The sequence below is a fragment of the Tympanuchus pallidicinctus genome, unplaced genomic scaffold (genome assembly GCF_026119805.1).
Source record: "Tympanuchus pallidicinctus isolate F22 unplaced genomic scaffold, pur_lepc_1.0 scaffold21, whole genome shotgun sequence".
NCBI classification, from domain to species: Eukaryota; Metazoa; Chordata; class Aves; order Galliformes; family Phasianidae; genus Tympanuchus; species Tympanuchus pallidicinctus.
The window spans coordinates 8,638,950-8,666,215 of NW_026294733.1; the positions used below are offsets into that span (position 1 = coordinate 8,638,950).

General features: G+C 39.2%; 1 protein-coding gene across 16 annotated transcripts in view; it reads left to right on the forward strand.

The window, feature by feature from the left end:
* The window catches only part of TENM2 (teneurin transmembrane protein 2), a 602,430-nt gene that overhangs the window by 561,638 nt on the left and 13,526 nt on the right, over nt 1-27,266 (forward strand). For 11 of the 16 annotated variants that reach the window (XM_052684852.1, XM_052684855.1, XM_052684856.1 and 8 more), the window contains 11 exons: nt 4,578-4,788; nt 6,936-7,055; nt 8,556-8,817; nt 9,556-9,823; nt 10,956-11,099; nt 12,657-12,906; nt 15,814-15,834; nt 19,712-19,944; nt 20,908-21,062; nt 21,542-22,416; nt 26,857-27,032. In XM_052684852.1, coding sequence (XP_052540812.1) covers nt 4,578-4,788; nt 6,936-7,055; nt 8,556-8,817; nt 9,556-9,823; nt 10,956-11,099; nt 12,657-12,906; nt 15,814-15,834; nt 19,712-19,944; nt 20,908-21,062; nt 21,542-22,416; nt 26,857-27,032 — 2,715 coding nt within the window. The remainder of the gene's footprint in view (nt 1-4,577; nt 4,789-6,935; nt 7,056-8,555; nt 8,818-9,555; nt 9,824-10,955; nt 11,100-12,656; nt 12,907-15,813; nt 15,835-19,711; nt 19,945-20,907; nt 21,063-21,541; nt 22,417-26,856; nt 27,033-27,266) is intronic. The other 5 variants (XM_052684854.1, XM_052684857.1, XM_052684859.1 and 2 more) reach the window with 1 other exon arrangement.

A 27,266-nucleotide genomic window follows, 5' to 3' on the forward strand; every position in this document is an offset into this window, starting at 1 on the left:
TTAAAAAGCACTGACTTAATGTATTTTAAAGGCTGTCTTATCACGGAGCCCTCTCAGTCATCTCTGCTGGAGGTGTGGTTTGGAGTTGGAGCACCTAATCTGCCAGCATCCCCAGGCCTGAAGGTCCCCATGTGCTCAGTGCATGCACGAGCTGTGCTGTGTTGTCCTGGGTGGGCAGGAGAAGGGGAACTGCTGCTCTACCACTACCCTAGTCCAGGGCACTTTAAACCTCACTGGGGAGTTTTTGGTATTCTGAGAAGAAGCCTGGGTGATTTTTTTTTTCTATTTTATCACAATTTGGGATTTACAGTCCAGTTTTTGTGGAAAAACAGCTTTGTTTCATGTTTAAGGTTGTGAAAATGTTCTGCCGTGTTCATGGTTTGCTCTAAAATCAATGTTACAATGGCATTTCACAGGGAGCCCTTCCAGCTAGGCTGAGCCAATTGAGGAGTAGGGCTGGAAGAGGATTAGAAGCGTTTCCTTTCTTGTTAGCACCAGGACTTCTGAGGAATTATTTTGAACAACGTATGCCAAAATGACAGCAATTAGGTCAAGCTATAAAAGTGAAAATTTGAGTTAATATTAGATAAAAACTGGTAATAAGATGTACTGGGCTGTGGAATAGTCTATCCGTGGAAGCCATTCTGCATGCAGTTTTAGAGCTCAATTAAAATACTTCCATATTGGCAGAGGGAAGATCTATTCTTTTGATAATCTGACAGAGCATCTCTAATTCTTTCACCTTGGGTATATTAATACTACACATAATTAAAATCGGATCATGATAAATTAACTAATTTGCCCTTAGAGTGATCAAAGGCCCTTTCACCCTCAGGGCTTGTTGGAGCTGCCACTCCCCCCCACACTCCATTTTAATCGTAAGTCTGAAATGTTTATTGGAAAAAGAAGTATTTCCAGGAATTCCGCTCTGAAAGTGGCTGGCTCCTGAAGCTAATGAAGTGTAAGGATGCCCTCTGCTGAGCGTGTGCTCAGGAGTTTTGTTGGGAAACAGCACTGTCTCCTGCTGGGTACAGAAAGCTCCTCCCAGGCAGCTGGCTGCCAGGACAAGGTGACCATTCCAGCACGCATCGTGAATCGAATCTGTAGTACCACCAGGATTTGATGAAGAGTAAGCACTGAGGAAATTAACTTGTCGGAGTTTAAAAGAAAACAAAGAAACCAGTAACTCAACTGTCAACTAACATTCCAAAGAAGGATGTAGCACAATTTTGGAGTTTAAGCATCTGGAGATGTTCAGAACTTCCCTCAAGTGGTGAAGGAAAACTGATGTTTAGAGGTCCTAGATACTTTAGCAATAATATATATCACTGTTTCTATGGTATGCTTTTTTAGGCCTTCTAATGGTGTTCAGAAGCCATCTTGAAATGAAGCTGTGCGCATCATTTTTCTTATGTGATATTTCAAATTTTTGCTTGTTGCTGTGCGTTAAGCCTATGTATGATTTAGTTTTTGTAACCATTCAGAAAAGGTTAAAAAAAAAAGTGCATCCCCAGTAACAGATGTGAAGTCTTCAAGAGGAATCCCATGTCACTTAATTTGCTTCTGGAAAGATTTGGGAATAACTAAGGAACAGAGAGCTAATCTTGCGCTGCCAGTTTAAGTTAGATCAACGTTTCTTATTTCTTCCTTGTAAGTTAAAGCCGAGTCAGGACTTCTTTGCATCTCAAACTGTTGGAGAAAGCTTAGCACCGTCTTAACTCCCTCTGCGGTGTCTTTCCTGTCAGAGTGCTGCTAACTTAAACTCAGATGTACGCGCTGTGACAAGCAGTGGTATCTCGATGAGGCCTATAGTGAGGTTTTTGTCATTGAATTAACTGTATAAATAATTCAGCATGCCTGAGGAAGTCTTGAAGATGACATCTTCTGAAATATATATTAAAAACAAAATCCTGAATTCTAATTAAAATTCATGCTTATGGCAGTTTTCTCTAATAGAAGGTACATTTTTTTCTAGCCTCGATTTTAATCAACTGAGTCGAATGCAACTAATTGATTGCACAACAGTTCATTAATTTCATGTTTTGTGGTACAGTATGGCTGGAGGAGTGGCCTGAGTGGAACCTCATGCAGTTCAACAAAAACTGCAAAGTGCTGCACTGGGAACCAGCAGCCCTGTTCTGTAGTGCACAGAGGGGCACCCCACTGCAAAGCAGCTTTTCAGTAAAGGACCTGGGGGTGCCATTGGACACAAGGTCAAATGTGAACCAGCAAGGTGCTCATGCACCAAAGCCAATGGTGTCCTGGGCTGGGTAGCCTCAAGATCACAATTTTCTGTGATTGCAGAACAAAGGCATTACTGAAGGTTTTTCAGTGTATGAAGGAGGTTTCTCACGCTGAGACTCACCTTGAGAAAGTTTGCAGCAGTATATTTAAAATGAGATAATGATCCAAACAAGTAGATTGTGTGTATATTTACGTTATAATACATGAAATATTCCTCTAAGTATATGAAATTGTGCAAGTATGAATTCCCATAATGCATGAAAACCTTCCTGCGTGAAACAGCTCACGCGCAGGTTTCTCCCTGGTACGGAATGGAGATGTTTTTAGCCTCCCAGGTCCTGAACTGGCAATTCAAAGCAGTGTGATTGCCTGCTTGATTGTTTGTGAGATAACAGTAAGATTGGCAGTGACAGGGTAATTTACTGAAGATTGCAATGTCAGGCTATATCCAAGGGGGCTTGCTAGCATAAAGATGTGATTCTCATGACTGACAGGACACTGAGATTGATATGGCAATTGAAAGTTCATGGTGTCGTCAGAAGTGTTCGGTCACAGCAGCCCATAATCTGCTGCGTGATGAGGTCATTACAGACATAACACACTCACCTATAATAACAGGTGTAGCAAAAATACGATGCAGCTGTAACAGCTAAATGTAAATTTGTCAGAAAGAGTAATTTATATCCTCTATTTTGTTTCTGCTGTTACTGCTGATAGGATTCTCTTCACTGAGAGTTGTCTGAATAAAAGAACTGAGTGGACTAAATAGTGGACAGCTTTAAGTTTATAGTTTTAGAAGTGCCACAAACCAAGAAAAGAGAAGAATGGCAAGAAAAAGATTCTTGGAGCTTAACAGAGAAATCGCCTTGAGTTAAAATCTGAGGCTGATGGGGTCTTCACAACGATTGCATAAAACAGGTGGAAAACAGACTGCAGCAAAATAAAAATAAAGATATGTACCGCCATGTTGGAAGGGATTTCAAGATGAATGGGGCTCCTAATGTGAATAGGCGACTGACTTTAAAGAAATCTATAGCTTTTACAACAAGATAGTTTGTCTAACTTAAGTTTCCTTAGTGGGCTGAATGAAAAAGTTGTCAGTATACCTTGGCAATTTTGTTCTTAAATCAGAATCAGTTGTTTCGGGCACAAACAATCTGCTGGAAATTCGGGTTAATTGTAAAATAAGAAAGTTTCTTATAGCTGATTGTTGTTTTTTTCCCCTTCCAGTTATCACTCTAATGTAGTGCTGGTCTGCTTGGAAGATCTTGAAAATAAATGAGTTGTGATCTTTCTCTAATCTACATCTGTCAGCTGACCTTCTGGAATGGTTTTTCTTGTGTCTGTGATGCACTGCGTGCCCAGGCTGTATCTGTACTCAGCAAATGAGACTGATGTGCCTTGCAGTGTCTCTGAAAGTTTACAGACTTGCAGATTGGATGCCTGATTTTTGTGATTTCTCAAAAGTAGATGAATGAATGTTTCTAAATTCTCACAGATAATAATACTTCAAAGTAAACAGTTATTAATTTACTAAGCTATTAAGTAGAACTCCATTAAGAGAAAACATTTAATTTAAATAATGATACGAAGGGAAGGGATGATGCTGGAATTCGTTACCATATGTGATAAAAATAATTATGATTCATCTGCCTATGCAGATTGGTATCCCTATTCAGGATTGCATTTCATTTCCCAGTGGTTAGATTATAATTATTTTTAAAAATATTTCTCAACAAATATTCTTCATGGACAAAGTAGTGTGTACTGTGATGGCTGAGCCCACTAGTTTTGTGGCTGATACTTACCCCAAGCACGTGGCCGAGTTCTCATTCAGATATTTATGAGAGCAGAATTCCCTATGAATTACCAAAGTGGGTGCAGCATAATTTTTGTTTTCGTTAGGCCAGGATAACAATAACTTGTTTCTCCTTCCCTCATCTCCCAAGATGGAACAAATGAAATTAAATGTCATAATTCCTAGGCTAGCAAGTAAATCAAAAACTTTGTAAAGCAATCATTTGCAGAGATTAAAAAAAAATCCTTTACTCCTTCCACTATTCATTTTTCCTTATTTCGACTCTTAATGGATTTCTTTGGGCTTGATTCTCCTCTAACACAGGTGTAAATTAACTTTAATGATGTTTAACTAATATACTTTATGAAAGTCTCATCTCTGTTGTATTTCTGGTTCAGTTACCAGTTTTCTGGCACAGAGATGCTATGAAGAGTGTGCATTAACGTTTTCTCCCAGTGCCTTGAGATGTCCATTAGATTTTTTTGCTTGATAGCACTGTGCAGCTGAATGAATCTTGATGATTCTTGCCTTTCAGACGGCTTGGTTGACTGCCTAGACCCAGATTGCTGCCTCCAGTCTACTTGTCAAAACAGCCTGCTCTGCCGGGGTTCCCGTGATCCTCTTGACATCATACAACAGAGCCATTCTGGTTCACCAGCTGTGAAGTCATTCTATGATCGAATCAAGCTCTTAGTGGGGAAGGACAGCACTCATATCATTCCAGGAGAAAATCCCTTCAACAGCAGGTAGCAAGCTATAAATATGACATTTCATCTATGTGGTTGCACTGTATGGGAAAATTTCCCCCAGAGCTTTTGTTCATCTTTTTACATGAGATGCTGCTTTCAGGTTCTTCCTGTGTTTCCATCTCAGCAATCAATTCCATTGAGGGTACTCTGTTGCAATTTATATTATTGCTTTTGTTTTATAACACTTGAGTTTTATTTGCATTTTAACACACTGGCAACATCTAGAAGCAGGTTTCTTCCACTCAGCAAGAGCTGCTGAGCTTTATCATTTATAAAGACTGCAGTGTACAAGAATGGGAAGTGCACTCTTGTTGTGAGTTTGAAGAGATCTAAATAATGCTGTAATATAGTTTTAATTGTAATTACTAACAAAATTAAATTTAATTAAAAAAAAAAAAACAGCTGAAAACACCCATCTTACTTAATTTCAAGCAGTTAGAAATAATCAAGCTATTCATGTATGAATGTTCTAAGAATTACAAATCTAGCCTGAACAGGAGCTGGCTACTTCAGAGCTGAGACTCTTTGGAAAAAATCCTGTTAGAAATTTTAAATTCATTAAGTTTTTAGTGTCCTGAGTTGCAGGGGTCTCAGTTCTGTTTTATTTGCATCTCACATATTTTAGTATCTCTTTACATGTGGCCTCTTAAAAGACTACAAAAAAATTCTGTGGTATACATTACTATAAATGAACACAGTGCTTCATACAAGTGTGGATAGTACAGTTAGAAATAGACATCAGAGCATCCTGAGCATTTCAGAATCACAGAAGAGGCCTGAAAACAACCCTGGTATTACTGGTGGAAATGAATATGTACCTCTGATATGTACACCACTTCAGAAATACATGAATAGGGGATAATGCAGGCCTTCTAGCTGTCCCAGAACTGAACTAAATTTGTCCATTTTTGGCACAACACAAACCACTTTAATCCCCTCATCCCACAGCTTGGCCAGGGTCCAGGAATCTTTGCTCTCAGGTCTCTGTCGGTGTGCCTGAAGCCTGCTAAGGGTTGTGCGCAGCTCCAGCCCTGCCAGCACAAAGCCAGCTTGGAAATGGGCCTTTTTGTTTTCTGTCTCTGTATAGCTACCAGTCAGAGGTGGTGGACTATGCCTAAAGTGCCTCGTGCTAGTTAGTATAGAATACTTCACACCTGCAAAGCTCAGTGCTGTGGTCCTTCTTGCAAGGCGCTTCTCCTTTTCATCTCTTTTTCTCATGCATCTTCCTTTCCTCACCAAGCTGCCTCTGTCAGGATTGGGAAGTGGGAGGAAGGGAGCCAGGAGAAGGAGTATCCTCTCCAGCTATGAGAGCAAGGAGAAAGGCAGGAAGAGGCAACTGTGCCAGGGAGCAGCAGAGCAGGGAGGAGTGGGGCTGCTGTTTCCAGGAGGCTGGAATCCAGCAGTATGTGCCTGCTGCATGCTCTCCAGCAGCAAAGTGCTCTCAAAAGAGAAGAAGTCTGACTGTGCCCAATTGTACAGGAATGACCAGTCTTCATTCCCTTTAGTTTAAGCAAAGTGGGTAGCCTGGTGGCTAAGAAAACCATTTATTCTGCCGGTGCATAAAGCGGGCCTTGTGTCAAATCCCTTCTGCAACTAACAAAGTGAAAAGCAAGGATTACAGATCAGGAAGCAGTGCACAGTGTACAGAGGTCAGTCACTCCCTAAGATGAAGGTTCATGGACCGTAGTTTGGAAAATCATTTGTATAAAATGGAGATACACTATTACACCATATTTTTAAAGTGTACGAGCTGTCCACAGATGGTGTTGTAGCCAGGCAGGGTATTCTGAGAAGTGATGGGTCATCACTGCTCTGGGACTTCAGGGTCACAGCTCTGGTTTAGCTGAATGTGAGGTGGCAAAGCCTCTGCAAGGCCTCATTAGACAGTTGCATCTGAGGTACAACCCAAGGGAAGGCATCAAGTCCCATTCCATCTTTACAAGCCTCAACGCATAGGTACACATTTTCTTCATTTAAGTAAACAGAGAGAGCTGGGTGATCCTGTACTATCTTCAGGTTCTAATAAACCTTGAAGCAAATTGAATTTAGAGTAAATGAGGCACATGTGTTCCACCGCTCGGTTTATAAACACTGTAAATGTTTTCATAACTAACTTTATTACCTTTCATTATTTTCATTTCAAGTCTTGTGTCTCTTATAAGAGGCCAAGTGGTGACTACAGATGGAACGCCTCTAGTTGGGGTCAACGTGTCCTTTGTCAAGTATCCAAAGTATGGCTATACCATCACTCGTCAGGATGGCATGTGAGTTTGCTTCTTTCATTGAGTACCTATTATTTTATGTAGTATCTCTGCTGATTAACAGATGGTGCAATCTATTGGAGCCATGTGGTACCATGCATTTCATTCCTCCCAGGGCAAAGAGCTAATAAGTAAACACAAAAGTAATTTTTCACATGGCATTTTGAATGCTAAATGAAAGTAAATATGAAAAGGCTGACTTCTGATAATGATGTGTTAGCAGTCACACTCACTTCAAATAAATTGCTCTGTATCTATGAAAACATTTGTGGACTACGGTAATACCCAGCTGAGAGCAGAAATATTTTAGCTTAAAATGCAAGGCAGAAGAATGCTGCTGGGGAAAAAAGAAAGAAGAAAAGTTGCATCATTTTAGTATAATATATTTTGTTAAAAGTCCCTGTCTGTCTCTCTCTCTCTCTTTTTGAAGATCTGCTATATTTTGAGTTTCTTCAGGGGTAGAATATGCTCAAAAGATTCTAATTGACTGTATTTAGACATTCTCCTGCTGTGCAAAGATGAGCTTTTCCCCTTTGTATCATTTGATTTGAAATGTGCACAATTTCAGAAAAATAAAACCTGACGTGTCATGGTTTCTCTGGTTTACTGGCTGTGGTAACTGAAACAGTGTGTTTACAACACATACATTGTAAACGTTTGCCATTTTTTCTTTCATACAAAGAGTTCAATTACTTAATATGAATCAGTTGAACTATAGACTATTTCACGTCCACATTCCAGAGTATTTTGGTGTTAGAATTACAGCATAACATTATTGATTTCAGTGATTGAATACAACAGCAGTATGTGCACTGAACTCATATTTAGATCTAAATAAATTATCTAAATCATTGAGTAATTTGTTACATTACTATTTACATGAAACAACTGATAATCAGTTCTGTTGTCAGAACAACCTTGAATTATTTCATGCCTTTAGGAAAGATTTCAGAACTCCTGCAGAGCTCCACGTTTCTGCTGTGATTTTGCAGAGGCTTGGGAGTAAATATCTAATCTCTATGAAAAATGATAGAAACAGTAATTCTGGATACAGTAATTCTTATCACATTTGTTGAACAGAAACAGCTAAAGTTTTCATTATTATTCTTACTGCCATCCATCCCATTACTTTTCTTGATGGACAGCATCTGTTAGGAAAGGAATAATTCAGTGCCCAGCCCAGTGTTAACTTGTTTTCACTGCTGGTTCTATGGATATGGGGGACATGCAGTAATAAATGTACTGGTTTGTTCTTTTTTTGGAAATTATTTTAATGCAGATTTTATAATGTATCAGAACGTTTGTCCAGATGGCTACAAATTGCTGCTTGCCTTGACTGTGTTTCAGTCAGTCATTTTGCTGCCAGAGATTCACATCCAATGACAGATAATTTGAAACAGGACACTTAAAAGATATATATTGCTGTGACATTCTGTTAGCCAAGAATGTTATCACTTGGATCATTCAGTCTCATTGCCTCTAAAGCCTGCCTGTTTTTTTCAGGTTTGACTTGGTTGCGAATGGTGGATCATCCCTAACTTTGCACTTTGAACGGGCCCCATTTATGACTCAGGAAAGAACAGTATGGCTGCCTTGGAACAGCTTCTATGCCATGGACACACTTGTAATGAAGACAGAGGAGAACTCCATTCCCAGCTGTGATCTCAGTGGCTTTGTCAGACCTGATCCAGTCATCATTTCATCACCTCTGTCAACTTTCTTCAGTGATGCTCCTGGCCGAAATCCCATTGTACCAGAAACCCAGGTAAGAACAGAGGGAAAGATACAGAAATCGGTGGTCAGGTGCTACTGTTGACATAAGCACTTGCCACAACCACCATTTGTCTCCTGGAGTTGCTACAGCAAAAAGCTCTGTAGAGTTGCATTCATTCTGACAGATAACAAGTTTTGTAATGAAGACTGTAGTAGATATGCTATGTTTTTGTCACCCAGACTCGTTTGTCTTTGACTACCTTGCACCTTCTCATTATTGCACAGTATATATCTGTATTTCAATTGAAAGCTTACATGTTTCAAGGGAATTTTACAGAGGCTTTGCTGTATGCTATTAAGCACAGTCCCAATTTCTTGTGTGCTGTTTAGGACAAAGGAAAACTTCAGTTGTTTTCACTTCTCTACTCGGTTAATATTTACTTTGTATGAATTGCTGGTAGAAATTGCAGGTTCCTTTAGCTGTATCTTCTTCTATTCCCCTTGAATATAACTTACAGTAAAACTGTTTGTTCTTATTTTGCTGTTGCAGTGGATTCTTACAAATAAATGTGTTTGCAGACAGCAAATAATATTTTCACCAGAACCATCAGCTGAACTCTGTCACTGCATTGAGTTGAAGATACTCATTACCAGTAGTAGAAAGTCATTAGGTCATAGGAATATTATTAGCTTAGAATAGTATCTGCTATTCTAAGAAAACAAAAAATTAAAAAAAAAAAAAAAGCCACCAAACCAGTAATGTAAAATGTTTGATCTTTTTCATATTCAGGTTCTTCATGAAGAAATGGAGATCCCCGGCACAAGTATAAAGCTGATCTACCTGAGTTCCCGTACTGCTGGATATAAATCCTTACTTAAGATCATCATGACTCAGTCACTTGTGCCACTGAATCTAATCAAAGTTCATTTGATGGTAGCAGTAGAAGGGCATCTATTTCAAAAATCATTTCAGGCATCCCCCAACTTGGCTTATACATTTATCTGGGACAAAACAGATGCATATGGTCAGAAGGTTTATGGGTTGTCAGATGCTGTAGGTAAGTCAGTATATACAAGCTCAGTAGCTTTCCAAACACTTACCATTTTGTGTAAGAAAGCTGCAAAGATTTTCTGTGAGAAACAGATATAAACTAAGCAGTTCTTGTCTTCCTTACACATTTTACTCGTGCATCATGTTCCTTTTATGTATTGAGGAGCACATTCAGAGGGTCTAGGCTACCACTGTGTCTATGTTGCCTAAACAGCAGCTCACTTAGAAGTTTTAGATCAGCCAATGGAATAAGCTGGTCGCAGGTACTTAGGTGAAATGTAGACCATCGCTGTGCCTTTATTTTCTTTCAGTTAACAAATAAATCTTGTGTTTCAAGTGACTGGCATTCTCCAGTGCTTTTGGCATCTCCTGCATGCTATTATTACAGCCTCTTGTAGTATATTTGAAATGAAATAGTTTTCCTAATGTTGTTCAATCTAGCAGTGCTATAGCTCCTTTTAGTTCCTTTATTTATAGGTCTTGGTTCTAGTGGGTGGGAAAATGGGTGAACATCACAATGTTTATAAGTTTTCATTTTTGTTTGAATATTGAGAAAGATTTTGCTGTACCATTGCTAAAAATGTGTATTGGAGTTCTGCCAGCGTAGAATGAAAAATTTGCTTAAATTGTTGTTCTCCATATTTTTCTAAAATCTTTTTTGCTACAGTTTCTTTCTTATATTCTTGCATGAGATATTGCTTTCCTGAGTAATGCTTACAATGTCTGTGAGTGCTTGAAGCACACACAGTTGTCACTGCTCCTTGGTGTATGGTGTGGAAAATGAACACAATACACGCTGTGAACATCCGGCAAATTAAGAATTCGATCTTGTCCTGTTATCTGATGGGAGAATGTTATTAGTATCATTTTTTTAATTATATTTCCAAAGCGGTCACTTCCCAAAGCCAGCTGTTCAATAAAAGGGATCTGCTCCCTGCAGAGTACGTGTGAATGAAGCTTAAAATTTGTGTTTAGTGAAAGATCTGAATTTAATATTGTAGATGAAAAGAGGGAAATGTAATCACGTCATCTTTTTGAGGTTACTGGGGACTGGAATGATGGCCCATTGAATGTGCCTTGGACATTTAATTCAGTGTTCAGCAGGTATATGAGATTTTTTTTATTATTATTTTTTTCAGTTTCTGTGGGTTTTGAATATGAGACTTGTCCCAGTTTGATTCTGTGGGAGAAAAGGACCGCGCTACTGCAAGGATTTGAACTAGATCCTTCAAATCTAGGAGGATGGTCTTTGGATAAACACCATGTACTTAATGTCAAGAGTGGTAAGTCAGTTAGTTCCACATGTTTTCTGGGCTATATGGAGTTCCTACTGTGAATACTTCTTATTTATCTTTACCCTTTGAAAAATGCAATTTCTTCACTCTTTTTGTTTCATCTTTAGCTTAGTAAGGAATGGAACGTTTTAATTGTCAGAAAAGTTCTGTATAATTTCAACAGATTTTTTACCCTCCTGCCAAGCATTGTTTTGTAGAAGTCCAGATCTTCATCCTCTGTTCAGTTGTTCATTTATTCCCCTGTAATTAGTTTCTGTCTTCCTTCCGTGTTCTTTTTATGTTAACCATATCCATTCCCAGTCCTCTTTGTTTGTCCTTTTCCATTATAATCTGAGGTAGGGTTTCAAAGGAGTATGAGACTCTTGTTAAGATACTGATTCTCGTCTTTTCCTTTTGACACCTGTTGTGGTTTTTTTCCTCACTTTAAGTATCCTAAAATGAGTATTCTTAGACGTCACATTTTCTCAAAGACTGCTAAGGAGTTGAATGCTTGGTAATACACATTTCGTTTCATTCCTGTAAAGTGTTTTCTGCAGCTTTCCTGCTCTTTCTTGCAGGAATGCTCTGCATCAGCAACTTGCACAATATATTATTGTCCAAGAAATCTGAAGGAGCATTCAGAACAGGCAAGATCAGGCTATTCAAACACATTTTTAAGTGCAGCAGATCAATTGCTTCTGAGATGGCCATTCAGATAGAGCATGATATTCAGTGGTGACAACAGTAATGGCAGCTATACTTGTCCCTGGGGAGCCAGTTACTTTATGTTAAGAGTCACACAGCAGTATTTCCAAAAGAGCAATAAATGTGGCTAACTGTTTCCATCCAGATTTCTATAATCTTTGACTACATTGAAATGCCCATTTTGACAGAATGCACTCCTTTCTTGGAACAGATATGTACTTTTAGAATAATATGTTTAAAAGAGAAAACCCATCTTAAAGGCCTTTCTGGAAACCTAATAAGGAACTTACCACTAGCTCCCCTCTTGTCTTTCATTAGTGATTATAGGAGCTCTTCCAGGAGTTGCGTCTTTAATTTTCTGCACTGTCCTCTTTTCTGTCATCTCCATTTGTGCACGGAAAAACTGAGAGGTGGACAGAGAAGAGTAAAGTTAATAAAAATTCCAAACAAAATGCAACACAAGAAACCGGACTCAGAGGATCAGGGTGCGCTAACAAGTGTGTATGTCCTCTGTGCTGTTTCTTCCTCACTCCATAGTTATTAAAACTGCCTGAACCACTGTGCCACCCTGTAGGGATGTATGATGACATTTTCTTTCATAATGAAGACCAAAGTATTGTAGGTTTAAGCTTGGATTTGTGTTTTTAGCTCTATATGTGTGTGTTTTTAACAGAGAATCCTCATTACACCTTTATTGTTTACTCCTGCAGACCTATTTCACTGTTTTTGCACTGCTGGAGAGCCAAGCATTGAAATCATATCACTGTTCAGACCTTAACAGCAGCTGCTGAAAGGAGAACTACCTGAAGTCACCTGTAACAAATGACTGTAATAACCACTTCTCCTCCTGTCTGTTATTAGGTATATTGCACAAAGGCAATGGAGAAAATCAGTTTCTAAATCAGCAGCCAGCTGTGATAACCAGCATTATGGGGAATGGGCGCCGAAGAAGCATATCCTGTCCTAGCTGCAATGGTCTTGCAGAAGGAAATAAGCTTTTGGCCCCTGTAGCACTGGCAGTGGGAATTGATGGAAGTCTCTTTGTTGGAGATTTTAACTACATTCGGCGTATCTTCCCATCCAGGAATGTTACTAGCATACTGGAGCTGAGGTAGGTGTTGGGACTCCGATTCTGTAGCCTGTGCTTAAATCAGCCTTTACCATTGTTTTTATAATTTTGTAAAACATTATCACTGTCAACCTATTCAAATTCCAGTGGAGAAATGGGGCACAGAAATGCAGAGTTCAAAGTCTATAGCTAATCAGAGCAATGTTTATAGAGAAGGATGAAAAAACCATAGTGCACACCATCTTATTTTCTCCTGGTGGTGATTATTTGAACACAGTCTTCTTTCATTTGTATATGTAATTTAGTTTTATTTGAAAAATGCAGAACTGACTGCCCTTAGGTATTGAGCCACAGTGATAAATAAAGAATTAACACTCTTAGGAGATTAGAAAGGAGGTTTTCACATCAATGATTTTGAGATCCACTTTCCCACTTCTTTTCCTTTCTTGTAGGTTTAGTTCTGTAGGTTGGCTAGTACAGTAGAAGTTGACATACAGAGTCACTTTGCACCATCAGAATTCTTTCTAAAATCATATCTCTATTCCTCTCAAAGCATTGAGATTTTGGCACTTTTCAGGGAGGGCATGAGTGTAGAGTGTACCACTTCACCCATTTCTGTTTCATCTCCTTTTTTCGTTCCTCTGGTAGAAGGAAGAGCTATTGCTTCCAACCATAACTCATGTAACTGTTCTTTATTGTTGATACACTACTGAGTATTGGGCAGAAAGCAAATGAGAAGTGGCTTGCATTGGCTGTCCTCTGATACTTCTGCAACCCGCTCAGGCAGTAGGATCAGTGCTCTTGTAAATAACTGCAAAGCACATTGATTGGATTTAAGTCATTAGCCTTTTTCTTTTTTTTTTTAATAATATGAGCAATAACCAATACCTCTTCTTCTACTGTGCTTTTATTTTTTAATTAGTGGGGAAAAATGCAAAGTTAAAGAGCTGTTAGGGAACAGGAGGCCTAGCTCTATTTCACACCTCTCTCCCATTCATGTCATTCTGTTGATGTCCCTGTTGTGAATTCTGATTTATATAAGAGAAAAGAATCAGACTTGGGCCAAATCAACTCTGAGATCACTGACACCTGCCTACACACCATCAGGCTGACTTACTCTCCAGAGGTTTTAAAAAAGTACAGGTTAAAACAAGTAATAGATCATCCAGTGCTTTCTGATTGGCAGCTGGGGATAGACCACAAGAGGTAGCTGGTGTGGCTGTATGACCTGCTATAAACATTTCTATCAGCTTACACTATAGTTCTGCATTACATAGAACATGCTGATGTTTGGGGTTTTTTTGAACTAGTCCGGTTCTGCCTAGCTGTCTGGTGAATAGGATTACAGCATTATAGGTGAAGAGAAACATTTTCAAACTAGCATAGTTACTGGAAGGCATTTATGTCCATCTCACCTCCAAATGTCAGTCACTGACACAGTTTCTGAGCAGTTTCTGCAGGTCTACAGCATTGCTAGTCTGAGAACTTTGGTTTCCACCTAGGCAGGAAACAGCTCAGACTTTATAGAATGTGTGAGGGATTATAAGAAAGATATCAGTAAAGATGAAGATGCCTATCTTCCATTTCTGCTGTTGTCCATTTTCTCTTTTCTTTTATGAAGATCTGTTTTCCACAGTATAGCTTCTTTAGCTTCTTCTACAACTATTAGCAATGAGCAGTGAATCTGTTATGTTTTGAGTACCTGTTGCACAGCTGCAAATGACTTGGCACCCAAGCTTTTAGGATCTATGGTGGTATTTTTACCCCTTGTAGAGAATTCTGTAGGGTCCATTCCAGCAATCATGTACAGAAGTAGTTGTGATTCAGTGGCCGTTTTAAATTCTGACTCAAATGGCTTTAATCCCCCAGCTCTTAGGCATTTAAGTATAAACTGGAGTGAGTCTGCAGCAATTATCAAATATAACATGCAAATAGTGCTTTCATAACTATTTCAACAAAGTATATTGCTTTGTTTCGATTTCAGAATGGTCAGAATTTTGCTTATACATAAGCTAATATAAATCCCGAGTAGCTATACAAGTCAGAATAGGCCAGTGTGCTTATTTCTGTTGCACTGTGCTTTATGAAGGTACCTGAGCTGGGCAGCTAATAGGAATTTTCACTCGAGTGCTGCGTGTCAACAATGAACATTGGTACTGCAAGCTGGGGGCTGTGCCTTGAGTTCTGCAGGAGTCATGCACCTTGCTCCTTTTTTCAAAGTGTATTCCTAAAAAGAAATGATAAACACAGTGCAGCACTGTGGTGTGGAGAATGTATTGACTTACTGGAAGCAAAAGATTCTTTTGGCTTGTTTCTAGAAAGTAGACTAGGCATCAATTAATGCTACGTATCTCCTTTGTACAGTATTTTACTGCTCACTTGAAAGATTTGGTTTCTTTAACCTGATATTTGCTTTGATTGACTTAAATAGAATCTAGGTAAAATGCTATAAAGTCTCATCCAAACTTGTCTTAAGCACTTTTTTAGAGTCCGGGGGAATAGAAAAAAAAACCTGTGTAATAGAAATTTGTTTAGAAATAGCCTGCTAGAAAACTGTTTCGATGAAAGAAGTTGCCCGTAGCTGGCAGACAATATCCTAATCCCCGTGCTTCCCCATTCCCACGTTTATATTAAGAAAACTGCCAGTTCCTCTCCCTCTCAGCCCACGAGCTGCGTATATTTCCATTTGAAAACTCTTCCAGTCCTCAAGAAAGCTTTCTGCAGCGTATATGGGGGTGGGGGATGAGGGAAGGGGTATCATGCCAGGGAACTAGTTGGCAAGTGGATTCTTCAGGCATTCTTCATCTGTAAACCAAGATAAGGCTAGTGCTGAATAGAGGTACCTTCTCCTATGTCCTTTTGTAAAATAAAACAAATACTATGTTTGCTTTACCATCTATTCTTCAGCTAACTGTTTGTTCTTTTTCCTTCTGTTCCCCTTCTATAAAGAAATAAAGAGTTTAAACATAGGTAAGACATGAGCTCTTTCCCATATAATTTGATATGGTTTGTTTGCTTCATTGTGTTTGCTTTTTGTGTTGTGCTTCTTGTGTAATGTTATGTTCTTCATGTACCATATATAGAAACATTTTATGTGCTAATTGTGTGTTATGAATATGATAAGCATTAGCAATTACAAAATGTAGTCAAAAAGCAACAAAACAAGTTAAGACAGTAATTAGAAACTTATAGTAGAATGCAAGTATAATGAACCCCAAGCTAACTTCTACATAATCATTTCTCCCCGCTGTCTATAACTGGTCCAAATGGTTGAGACAAACTATGAGAGCAGTTCTGCAAATGCCAGAAAGTTTCACAAAAGCACCGATGACTGGAAATAGGTCAAAAATGCACTTTCTGGACATCAGCGACTCCTGAACAACGTCCTTACTTACAAGTCAGTTTCTGTGTCGTTCACTGAATACATTCAACAGCTGGTTGTGTGAAATCACTACAAGGAATCACTGTATGATTTACAAGGGAGGAGTTACATTTCTGGAGGAGTAAAGATTTTTCCTCTTGCCTCACATGAGCACTAGGCTTTCTGGATGGGAGCAGCAGAGCAGCATAGAAAATACTTATGCCTTCTTCAGTGCCATATGCCTTCACCCTGCATAATACCAAGGGCAAGAACAAGAGAGGCTGTTAAAAGTTCTTCCGTACTGTTCTGTCCATGACTTTTTTAAAGGTATTCTTTGGTATCCTTCCATTTCTGCTACGTAAGTTAGATACAGAAGATAGTCTGACTAAATAATGTAATTTCCTGTTCACGATGTGTTTCGGTATATGGAGTCTAACTCCACTGAATTCTTTTATTCAGATGAATTCACAATTTGCTAATGGTTATTGGTGATGCTGGAGGCTTCTCATTTGCAACTGTAAGCTTAGTTAATTCTTCAGGTGCGTAAAGATTTGCTCTGAGCAGCTTTTCTTTTTTGGTTACATTTCAAGAAAAGCTGTTGTAACACTGTTTATGCATGTATGAGAAGAGCAGCAACCAGGAGCTGGTGCTGCCTGTACTTGCTATCAGGCTCCAGGCTCCCTGGAAGATGAAGTAAGGTTGCAGATTGTAACTACTATGCACACTAGGGAAGACTAGAGGAAGAGAGGCTTCTGGGCAATATCAGATGTTATGGAAAGTATTTTAAAGCAAGGTATATCCCTTCATTTCCTATAATTCAAATAAAAGATTGAAATGGTGCTGAGAAAAAAGACGCAGAAGGTGTTTAGTTGCTTAGAGGCCAGTTTGAGAACTATGCAGTATTCATTTATAAAATACATCCCTGTTTGAGGTAATACTTTCTTCAGTTTTTCTGCGACTGTGGACGCACGCCCACCAGTTGTCTTGTGCCAGAATTGTTCAAATGTGTTTGGTGGAGCATCTTCCACTGCCTGTTCCCTTACCAGGCTCAGGAGCAAAAGTGAATAGGCAAGGCTAGCAGCTGCACTGAGTTGTGCCCTGCTCTGGAACAAAAGCTATTGGCCCACACCCTGACAAAACTGCTCTGAGGGAGATGCCATACACAAATACAGGACGAGTCCCGTGGTCACATCAGTGCCTGCAAGAGAAAAGAGGGAGATGAGCCCACATTCCACCGTTGCTCTTGACTGATTCCTACTTTGCACTGTGCTCATAGCAGCAGGACACACCTAAGACTGGCTGTGGGCAGAAGGGAGGCAGGGGCATGCTCATGGGAGGGCAGGCACAGGCTGGCAAAATCATATCTGAACAGTACAGAAACCTTTCCTGCAGCTCACAGGGCTGCAGCAAGGGTAGAGCAGCTCCCACAGACTCTGCTGAGAGCACCCCAGTCCAGGGGAGTGCCCTGCCTTAAGCAGGCAGAAGATAGGTAAGGGCATCTCCAGCCTGTACATGCCTCTTCCCATCTCAGCAACACATTCTGGAAAAGACAGGCAGAAAACATTAAGGATGACAACACAACAGGCCCACAGCATCAGTGTGTAAGCACTGTCTGTTCTGCTGCTGTTGCAAGGCTTTGACTTAAATTTGGGTGTCTTTGCAAAGTGATGTATGACACAGCACTAGTGTCACAGTGAAATTTCTTCCTAAGTGCCAAGGAGAAAGTGTGATGAAAGTAGAGCAGAATTTCAAAACAGTGAGTAATATGCAGGTGTTTGCATGGCTCAGATACTTGGGAGTGTGAAGAAGTGGAAGGAAATATTTTGCTATGTGGCAAAGATTAAGCTTTGTTTTGGAGGGATGAGAAGGAATGTGGTAAAAGCGTAGTGAAAAGGTGCAGTCTGCTGCTGAAGATAAGGAGAGGAATTTGGAAAACAAAGAGATTGTGCTCTAATTTCAAGCATGTCACTAGTCTCCCTGTATAACCTTGTCTGCACCACTTAACCTCTCTGTGCCTCAGTTTCCTCCTCTGTAAAATGGGTCTAATACCCATCTTTATAAAGCACTTTGCAATTTGTGCATGAAATAAAACTGCCAAGTATTTTTTGTTTATTGTATTTATTCATCTCTAATTTCTACACTCCTAGACTTCAGCAAATGACATTTCCTCTGCCTATTTAAGTTTGGTCAAACAAATCTCCTTCCTGCTTTCCACGGTTTTAGAACTAATTGCTATTGACCTAAAGTCCTGACATGTCACAGACTGGCATAGAGGAAGATAACTGTAAAAAGTGATATTTTGGGGCCTCCTCATTCCTCCAAATGTACTCATGACCACAGAAACGCAGTTGTCTTTGTTACTGATAGTCATCTGCCAGATGTGCCCTTACTGTACCTTCCGTGAATCTGATCAAGAAATGGCTTATGTCCATCATAACTTATCACTAAGTATCCTCACTCTTGGAGATGGGCACTTTTGCCACTTGAAACTAGGAGTGTGGATATTTGGAGGCAGATCTCTCTGGTTACTGGTAAGTAACCTTCATTATTTTTCTTCCTGTCTTCATTTGTCTTCTATGTTTTGAAACCACCATTGACCTTATTTATGCTCACCCATAGGCACCAAAGGCTTAGAAATTCAGATCATGCTTAAAATCCAACTAAATTGAGTTAAACTAGCCAAGCAAGATTTTGAAAATATTTCTGCACTGCAGTTCTGTGTGTGCGAATGTATATATATCGCTTGAGATTGACATTTCTCAATTTGCAGATGATTTGCTAAAGTAGTTCCAAAATGTGACAAGCTGTCAAAAAACATATATCTCATATGAGAAGTAGCTTCCCATATGAGCACCTGTTCTAATCTCAAACTGAGGACCAGTTTGTCAGTAACAGAAGGTTTGGAGTTAAAGTCAGACACTCGGGGTCTCTCTGGTTTTAGTTACATAACCAACTTCATCTACCGTAAATGAGATTCTTGATAAGAATGAATGAGAATGAATTTGCTTTAGGAATAAATTTGTTATGCTTCTGCCTTCTATTTATGCAAGACCACACAAATCTTGTGGCATAATATATGTAACTCAGAAGCTGACTTTTTTATCTTACTCCTATTACTTCTCCTTTCAGGAGAAGGGTGGTGTTAGCAGGTAGATATAAGCCAAAGAGAATGGACCTAAAGCACATTTGGAGAGCTAAAAAGATGAAGGAGAAAGTCCACTGCATGGTTCTGGCTTATTGGGCTTTGTTATGCAGCGTTTGGTGTAGCAAAGAGCGTGAGATTTGGAATGACAATCCTGAAACGCTGACCGGTCCCTAACCAAGTTAAATCTTCAAACAGAACTTCTTCAGACCCCAACTCTGTATGAAGGTGTCAGACTTTCTTTCCAGATCTCAGTGTGTCTGATGAATACCTACACTCTGAAAGCCTGTGAAGTTTTTGGGTTGCTCAGCTCTTTTTGTTTTATGCTTCCTTTTTCTCTAAAGCAACAATCCTGCTCACAAATACTATCTGGCCGTGGACCCTGTTTCGGGCTCCCTGTTTGTATCAGACACCAACAGCCGACGGATATACAAAGTCAAATCTCTCACTGGCACGAAAGACCTGGCTGGTAATTCTGAAGTGGTGGCGGGGACTGGAGAGCAATGCCTGCCCTTTGACGAAGCCAGATGTGGAGATGGAGGGAAAGCAGTGGACGCAACCCTAATGAGTCCTCGAGGTAACGTAATAAAAAAAGGCAGAGAAAATGACTATGTGAGGCTACGCTGGATGTGGAAATAATTATCTGGCAATTAAATCACTACTTGCTTGGTAATTTTTATTCCGTGCTTTAATTACAGTGGATTGGCAAGTGTTCGTGCTTTGTTTAGTTAAGCAAACTTTATTACCCCAGCACTGAATGCCACTGAATAAGAACAGAACAGAAATTAGCAGGGTACCACTTACTCCATGAAGCAAACATGAAAACTAGAAAACAAATCACTATTTGAGATACAGTATTTTGGGAAGAAAAACCGCCCACTGTGGCATTTTTCTCTGCTTTCATATGTCACCTTAGATGTCTCTGATTTTTAAAAAACAATTTTAAAAGTGATGTAGAGATTTGGGAGACACATTGCTGTTCAAGTTCTGGATTAATCAGGTTTATTGCCAGGTATTTCAGACACCTTTGTTTCTTTCTAATGGTTGAAAGTAACTAGATGATAGTAGAAGCGAAGAAAAATGAATAAAAACAAGAGGTCCTGTTCTTTGTTTAGATAATAATTTCTGTTTATATGTACAAAGTATGTTAATGGGACAGAACAGCCCTACACAGCGGGTGAGAAGATAAAGCTTCCTCTTCTCCCCCTCAACAGTACAATGAGTACTGCTGCAACCAGTGTAAGGCAGAAAGCTTAGATGAGTATTTCATTTTCAGACCAAGAACTGAGCTAGGCATTGCACCAAATTAAAGCAGGAAAGCCAAGTGAGAGTATGCCTGCCCTCCTTCATGACAAGCAGCAGCGTCATTTCTGTGCCTCCAAGAATTCCCTTTTCATTTTTCTGTGCCTTTCCTCTTCAAGGATTTACAACTCGGAAGGCAGGAAAAGTAAACAAACACCGCCATCTTTAAACTAGTTAACATGATTAATCCTACCTTGAAGCTAGAAGCTTCACTGATGCCTGTTTTTCATACTTGCAGGAATTGCAGTGGATAAGTATGGACTCATGTATTTTGTTGATGCCACTATGATTCGAAAAGTGGATCAGAATGGAATTATATCAACTCTGCTGGGCTCCAATGACCTAACTGCTGTACGACCTCTGAGCTGTGATTCCAGCATGGATGTCAGCCAGGTAAACTCCTACGTTTTTTTACTTCTCAGCCGTAGAAGAGATGGGCAACTGTTTTGGACGACTTCCTGGCCACTTAAGAGATACATTATTTATTGCAAGATGATAGCATGTTTGATTCATTATTGAGATGAATGAACTATCCTTTTACTGTGGTTAATGCAGGTTATTTATGCAACAATAGTGAAATAAGGTTGAGATAATGGAAGTAATTGTCTTAATTGCCTGTTTTTCTGTAATTATTGTAGAGTTTCCACAATGTAGCATTCATTCGTTGCACCAAAACACAATTCGCCAAAGTTACCATTGCACATAGCCTTAATATTTCCAAGAAAGAAAATGATTGTTTGAAATAGTTGCAGTTTCATGATTTGCGCTGATAAACCCCTCACTAATTTGCTGTTGTTACACATGGAATTTTAAACACTAGAAGTGTACTTTTCAGTTATGAGTTTTACAGTAATAATTTGTGCAACTCATAGGTACGGCTGGAGTGGCCTACTGATCTCGCTGTCAATCCCATGGACAACTCACTTTATGTCCTAGAGAACAATGTTATTTTACGGATCACAGAAAACCATCAAGTTAGCATTATTGCTGGACGCCCCATGCACTGCCAGGTTCCTGGTATAGACTACTCTCTTAGCAAACTGGCTATTCATTCTGCACTTGAATCAGCCAGTGCCATTGCCATCTCACACACAGGAGTTCTTTACATCAGTGAGACAGATGAAAAAAAAATTAATCGGCTACGCCAGGTAACTACCAATGGAGAAATATGCCTTCTTGCAGGGGCAGCTTCAGACTGTGATTGCAAAAATGATGTCAACTGTAATTGCTATTCTGGGGATGATGGGTATGCCACTGATGCCATCTTAAATTCACCATCTTCCTTAGCTGTGGCCCCAGATGGTACCATCTACATAGCTGATCTCGGAAATATCCGCATTAGGGCTGTCAGTAAAAACAGGCCCATTCTTAATTCTTTTAACCAATATGAAGCTGCATCTCCAGGAGAACAGGAGCTGTATGTCTTCAATGCTGATGGGATTCACCAGTACACTCTCAGCCTTGTTACCGGGGAGTACTTGTACAATTTCACCTATAGCAGCGATAACGATGTCACGGAGGTGATGGACAGCAATGGCAACTCCTTGAAGGTCCGTCGGGATGCCAGTGGAATGCCCCGCCATTTACTGATGCCTGATAATCAGATTGTCACGCTGGCTGTTGGCACTAATGGTGGACTCAAACTAGTCTCAACGCAGACCCTGGAACTTGGATTAATGACTTATAATGGAAACAGTGGTCTCTTAGCAACGAAGAGTGATGAAACAGGATGGACAACATTTTATGAGTAAGAATGTTTTTGGATATATTAAGCGTACTTTTATTTTTCAAACGGTAGTGATGGGGCCCTGAAGTGATCCCACTGAAATTTGTTGTAGGTTTTTCACTGATACCGAATAAGGCCTTTGCACCTCAATCTATTATGATGCTGGACATAATTAAGTGGCTGCTTGATTTCATCGGTTTTGCCGTGTCCTTTAGGTGGGTGCAGAACCACCTAAACTCCTGCCCATAGTTTGAGGCCAGTGAGGAAGTTTACTACCTCCAGCACGAAGGACTGTGTGCGACATTCAGAAACGTGCTTTTGTTTTGCCAGCTTGGGCCCCTGTTCCCAGTCGCCAGCAAGAATGCAGATAATTTGAATCCAAGCCAGCCCCCAGCAATCTGTGGCTCCTACTGAGTTGCCTGTGTCTATAAACCTTAATACCATGGTTTCTTTCTTTTAGAGCTCAAATTATCTTTCTATTCAGGCTCATATATTACTCATGGTTGATAAAATGTTGATTAACTTTACTGATTGTTCATTCTTGAGACAAGTGAGGAAATTACATCCCCAGCTATCTGTCAGACCCCTGTGTAACTCACATAATTTGTTGATAACCCAAGAGCACATTGGTGTTCATGAGCGCATAGATTAAAAAGCCAGAATTTTCTCTTTAAATGGAATTCATCAGATGAGGTTCAAAAGCATATTAAGAATCTAGAAAAAACAGTCAGTTTTCTCTTTAATAATTTCCATATTTTTAGTAGTCTTATTGCCATTTATTGACCAAAACCTTTTTAGAATGAAGCTAGATGGAATATTGTAAATGTATGTATGACTTCTGAGTATGGTAAGTCTGATGCCTCTATTTTTTTTTTCAGGGAAGTAACTGTTTATTACTAAATGCCATTTCTCAAGTTACCAGCTAGAAAGTATAAACAGGATCTTATGTTTGACTTTAAATTGTAGCTTTATTTTTAAGGTTACAGAATGGTGATAATGCACACCCTTTTTGTTTATTAATGCATTCAGCTTGGCCAACATTTTTTTTTATTTTTTTAGAGAAAACTAACGCAGGATTATAAGGAATGGTGTTCAGTCTGCTCAAAATACATCGAAATTAGCATTGCTCATCAGGGCTTTGCCCACCATGCCTTTTCCTTGCAAAGGAAGGCAGTGCCCTCTCGTGGTCCTCCTCTAACGTGGCCCTGGAAATTGAACAAGCCCTGGTTTTCACAAGGACTCGGTAGAGATCTGAAGGTTTTTGCTCCTTACCATTTTAGCAAGGGTATTTCTGTACCAGGCGTTAGTTAGGAAAATAATCCAATTATTTTATTCCTCGTTTGTATAGCTGTGCCCAAACAATTCTCACAGAATTCAGTTTGTTGCACGTATCAATGTGTGCATGTCTATATGCAAGAACGCACACACACCAACTACTTTAATGTACAGTGAATACAAATATGCAATGAAACTGTGCTCTAACTGGAGTAACAGAAGCTCAGTGACTTCAGTATATCCAGAATCCACCTCAAGTGAAGACACTCAGATGGCCTTATCAGATGTCATTCATCCAGCCTGATGCTGTGTCGTGCTGTGATGTGTAGTAGCTGCGTCCAGCAAAGGCACAATAAGTCCCAGAGTGATCAGTATATTTTTATATTGCCAACTTTTTTTTCCTAACTTGATGAGAATCAGGTTTGTGTCATGAAGAAGAAAGTTAGATAAGCATTTAATTCCTGCATATCTCTATTCGTATTATTCAGATAGATGCCTGGTTTTTGTAGTCTGCTAAGCACTCGCTCTCAAGAATACATAAATTCAAAAGAAATCTCAATAATATGTCACTTCTAAATTACAGAGTACATAAAAGTTTTCTGGTTTATTTAGCTTGAATTTTTTACCTTTCATGTTTTTTTAATAGGATTTTATTGATGCAGTGCATAAAACAGTAGTGCCTCCTTTCTATACACTGGTATTGCAATCTGTATATATTATTAGGTAGTGGTTCTTTTATGCCTGGCTTGTAAACTAAACAGTCTGCAGATCATAGAGAGTACAATTGTCCTATAAGCCCTTCTTTGTTTTCTTTTTTTTTGATCTGCCATTTTTGTTTTCAAACACTGTGACCAGCACTGGGGAAAAAGCCCTGGGAGATGGAAGGGGCAAAACAGTGATTTGTAGAAATAGCATTAGAATATTTCCATTTTTCTGTTTCAGTCTCTGTACATCCTCATTCATATTTTCTTTTAGGCTGTCCTTGGACTTTAAACAGAGATTTTCAGTGAGTAGCCCACAGCAATCCCTAGGAATTTTTCCTGAGTTAATTAAAAACCCAGCAATGTGAATGAGAAGTTTAAATTAATCTGTCTCATTTGCATTACCTAAAATATATCTGCTGATGGGGAATTTCACCAGCCATTTTTCTGGATATTCACCAAGCTCTACAGCTTTCTCTGAGTCTGAAGCCACTCATAAACTTTTGTAGTTTTGCCCTATGTAATATTGTCCCTTCTGCAGTATTTGGCACCTAAGTATTGTCTTCATACCTTTGCTAAACACTAGGCATGCAGAGTTGTCACATGCAGATCCTTAGGGGGTGTCCCACTATTAACCTTTTAGATTTCCAAAGGTCTATTTTTGGTGCTTCTTGTTTCCCTTGCTAGGTGGATGTTTGGCTGGATCAAGTTCTCTCCTTATCTATGCTTTCTGAGTAATTTCAGTATTTCTTATAAATACTTTTATAAAGACTTAACCAAAACCCTTTTTGTAGGTTACCTAAATGTATTGTGTTTTATCCAGTATATGGTTGACAGAGTAAATATCTGTCTACCTGTCTATCTATCTATCTATCTATCTATCTATTTATCTATCTATCTATCTATTTATCTATCTATAGTAATGGGTAGAAACTTGTGGCTTTTATTAAGAAAAATCATGCTGCTTTATCTTTATTTGAACCTGAACTGCTTGAATGAACACACTATATTATTGGTTCCTTCCAGGTCGCATGATGCTTTGTTTTATTGATTTACTTCTTTGCCTAACCCTTCCGTTGGTTCTGGTAAGACTTGTTGCTCCACAGGTGATTTTTTTCCTTCCTCCTCCATATTCAGTTGAATGAGTGCAACCAATTGCAATGGATTGAAAGGCATAATTTATATTTGCGTTAACTGAGGAGCCTATTTTGTATGTTAATCTTGGAGATAGTCTGTACAGTTCAGGTGGCCCACTTTGAGATTTCTTAATGATTTAATTGTAAAAAATCACGTTGAAAGCACTGATTTTTTTTCTTCTTTGCAGCTAAACACTGACCTACAAAGAAATGATCCAGCTTTGTGATACTAAATGTTCTGCTCTTCTCTTCTCCTACTCTCAGGCAATGCAATGGATTTACCAGTTCTCTTCCAGGCTTCCCACTCCCTGGATTTCTACATCCAAAGGATGACCAGTTGGTTTCAGTCTTTACCTAAACTTTTCCCTTTATCTACACAGGACATTTTTTCTTGTCTTTCTCCTTTGCGCTTTGGTAGCGGCTGGGTGAGAGACTTGCACAAATAGAGAATTGCAGCAACTAGAGGAATGCTGATTTTGTGTTTCAGGTCCCCATTTCTTGCCCTTAAAAGATCCAAGGGATTGCTTCTTTAGCATATGTATGCACAGAAATACAGCATACAAAAGGAAAGGGAGAAACAGAATAATTTAATTTCTGGCAGCATTCCTTCTTTGCCTCCTCCCCAGGCTTTATACCTCTAAATAAACTTAACTGCTTCTGTAAGGTCGATAACCTAATGGAGAGCCCTTTTACCTTTGTTTTTTATTTTTGTGCCTCGGGAGCACTTAATCCATCTTCTAAGGTGTATTCTGAGTGCTGACTGCTGCCCTCTGTGCAACTCCAACCTATCCCGTGCCTTAACTTCTTACCATTTATCTATATGGGCAAAAGACTCACCTCAAAAGGCAATGCAGTACCACAGATAAAACCTAAATGAAATTATTATGTTCTCAAGTTGATGTCTTTTTTGATCTCTTATGGCAAATTTACTCCTTGGTATGTCATTTAAAGTCATACTTAGTAATTTCCACTAAATATTCAATTGCAAATGTGGAACGTAGTATCATAATGGTGCCACATCCTTAGAGTTAAATGCAGCAATCAAAATACAGATGAATTTACTAATTATAATGGATCCACATATCACTCTGTATAACCGTAAGAATTTAATTGATTTTAAAAGAGACTAGTCTGGATTTACACTGATGGAGTTGAGATCAGTATCTCTAAAATTAATATTTCATCATCATAGACCCTTTCAACAACAGAGAAATAGATATAGCCAGGATGTTCTTGAAAATCTGTTTCATTCTGTATTTTTGCAAAAATTTGGTGCATTATTAATACATTGGGTATTGAAATGAACATATATCCTCATGCTTTTTTGCTCTTACTAACTTTTCTATTAGCTATGATCATGAAGGGCGCCTGACCAATGTAACACGTCCCACTGGAGTGGTAACTAGCCTTCATCGAGAAATGGAAAAGTCTATTACCATCGACATTGAGAATTCTAATCGGGATGATGATGTCACGGTCATCACAAATCTCTCCTCTGTGGAGGCTTCCTATACAGTTGTTCAAGGTACCAAAGTGCACTTCTCAGCACATCTCCTAACCACACACACAACTTGAGAAAGCAATTCTCAAAATATTTGTGTCATAATACAGTCATGAGCAGGGGAAAAATGATAAGGTTTGCAAGACAAAATCCCATAGAGCTCATTCCTAAAATGACAGGTCTTCAGGACAGGTAAGAGACATTTCACAATCATACTTTGTGTCAAATACGTGTGGTCGTTTTCTGCTGATGAAAGTT